The sequence below is a fragment of the Eumetopias jubatus genome, unplaced genomic scaffold (genome assembly GCF_037043125.1).
Source record: "Eumetopias jubatus isolate StellerSeaLion01/CBP00866 unplaced genomic scaffold, mEumJub1_p1.0 scaffold_6, whole genome shotgun sequence".
NCBI classification, from domain to species: domain Eukaryota; kingdom Metazoa; phylum Chordata; class Mammalia; order Carnivora; family Otariidae; genus Eumetopias; species Eumetopias jubatus.
Window position 1 is genome coordinate 92399532 of NW_028274812.1, and position 1784 is coordinate 92401315.

The 1784-nt window shown below is 41.4% G+C and overlaps 1 protein-coding gene across 1 annotated transcript; it reads left to right on the top strand.

Annotated features, from left to right (window-relative positions):
• Window positions 1-452: 452 nt before the first annotated feature.
• On the top strand, window positions 453-966 carry LOC114204574 (large ribosomal subunit protein uL15). The gene has a single exon (XM_028097813.2). The coding sequence runs from the start codon at window positions 469-471 to the stop codon at window positions 913-915; it is 447 nt and encodes a 148-aa protein (XP_027953614.1). The 5' UTR covers window positions 453-468; the 3' UTR covers window positions 916-966.
• Window positions 967-1784: the final 818 nt, after the last annotated feature.

Below are 1784 nucleotides of genomic sequence, written 5' to 3' on the forward strand. Positions count from 1 at the left end.
GGAGAGCTAGTTTACCCCCTTACTTTATATTACCTTTATATATTTTCCTTCTGTCTCTCTGTTATGGAAAGCAGTAAATATGCTTGGAACATAGTCTGTGCTTAATGAACACTGGTCTAATGGATGAATTTCCTTTGGATACATTGTCAAAGCAATCCAGTAAGTAAGGAAAAACTGAATTTTATCTGAATGTTTTCTTAAAATTCTGACACATAATTCAATATGATATGTTCAAAATGCATGCTCAATTTTATTATACATCAACAAATCTAATTTACTTCATAAGTAATTTAATTTTCCAAAATTTTAACTTAAAGCATAAATATCTAGCACTATAATATTTGGTTGAATATGATCTTTTTGAATTTCACTAGAAGTTAAATTTTTCCATTGTCATACCTCCATTAAGTGTCATGTTTATTTGCTTACTTAATTAAGTATTCTAGCTTTTCCGTCTGAGCTGCCGACATGCCATCCAGACTGAGGAAGACCCGGAAACTTCGGGGCCACGTGAGCCACGGCCACGGCCGCATCGGCAAGCACCGGAAGCACCCAGGAGGCCGGGGTAATGCTGGTGGCATGCATCACCACAGGATCAACTTCGACAAATATCACCCAGGATACTTTGGAAAAGTTGGTATGAGACATTACCACTTAAAGAGGAACCAGAGCTTCTGCCCAACTGTCAACCTTGATAAACTGTGGACCTTGGTCAGTGAGCAGACACGGGTAAATGCTGCCAAAAACAAGACTGGAGCTGCTCCTATCATTGATGTGGTGCGATCGGGCTACTACAAAGTTTTGGGAAAGGGAAAACTCCCAAAACAGCCTGTCATCGTGAAGGCCAAATTCTTCAGTAGAAGAGCAGAGGAGAAGATTAAGGGTGTCGGGGGCGCCTGCGTTCTAGTAGCTTGAAGCCACATTTGAGGGCGTTCATTAAATGCTAACAAGTGCTTTTCTCTTCTGGTCTGGGTGTAAATGCTTTAGCACCCCTACCTCCTTACCTGTACATCAGAAATCCACCTAACAGATTCTAGGAGTAAGGGTATGAGGGCCTGAGACCCTCTGCCAACTCCCCTCAGAAAGTGTGAAAGAGAGCACCAGCACTTAGAGGACTTGGCCCAATACCTAACTTGAACATTTTCATTTATAACATGAGAATGATAGCACATGTAGTTGAAAGGCCAGTTTGCATTGTATATTCTGAATTTACAATGAGGGGGGAGAACACACTTTTTAACTGTAGTACAGGGCGCCTGGGTGGCTCAGTTGGTTAAGCGACTGCCTTTGGCTCAGGTCATGATCCTGGAGTCCCGGGATCGAGTCCCACATCGGGCTCCCTGCTCAGCAGGGAGTCTGCTTCTCCCCTCTGACCCTCTTCCCTCTTGTGCTCTCTCTCTCTCTCATTCTCTCTCTCTCAAATAAAGAAAATCTTTAAAAAAAAATTAAGTATTCTACTCATCTATAGTGTGTATTAACACATCAAAATAGGATTTGTAGAGTCTGGCAAAGTAATCAACTTTGCTTGTTCTACTTTTCCCAGTTCCCTGTCTCCCTAGATTCCCTCCCCTACCGAGTCTCTACGTTAAAAAATATTAGTATGGTAAAGGTTTTCAGGGGTTACTTGAACTACAAGGCTTTGACTTCAGAACATATTATCAGAGCTCTGTAATACCAACTTCCTGCTTATTAATGGACATTACTGAATGGCAGGTATCAACTATGGTATGTATGTGCATATTTATCTCTTGTCCATAGCATGAGTAAATAGAATTAATCCCTCA

Excerpts from the sequence above, each read along its gene's own strand:
- LOC114204574 (XM_028097813.2), top strand. The coding sequence starts at position 469 with ATGCCATCCAGACTGAGGAAGACCCGGAAACTTCGGGGCCACGTGAGC.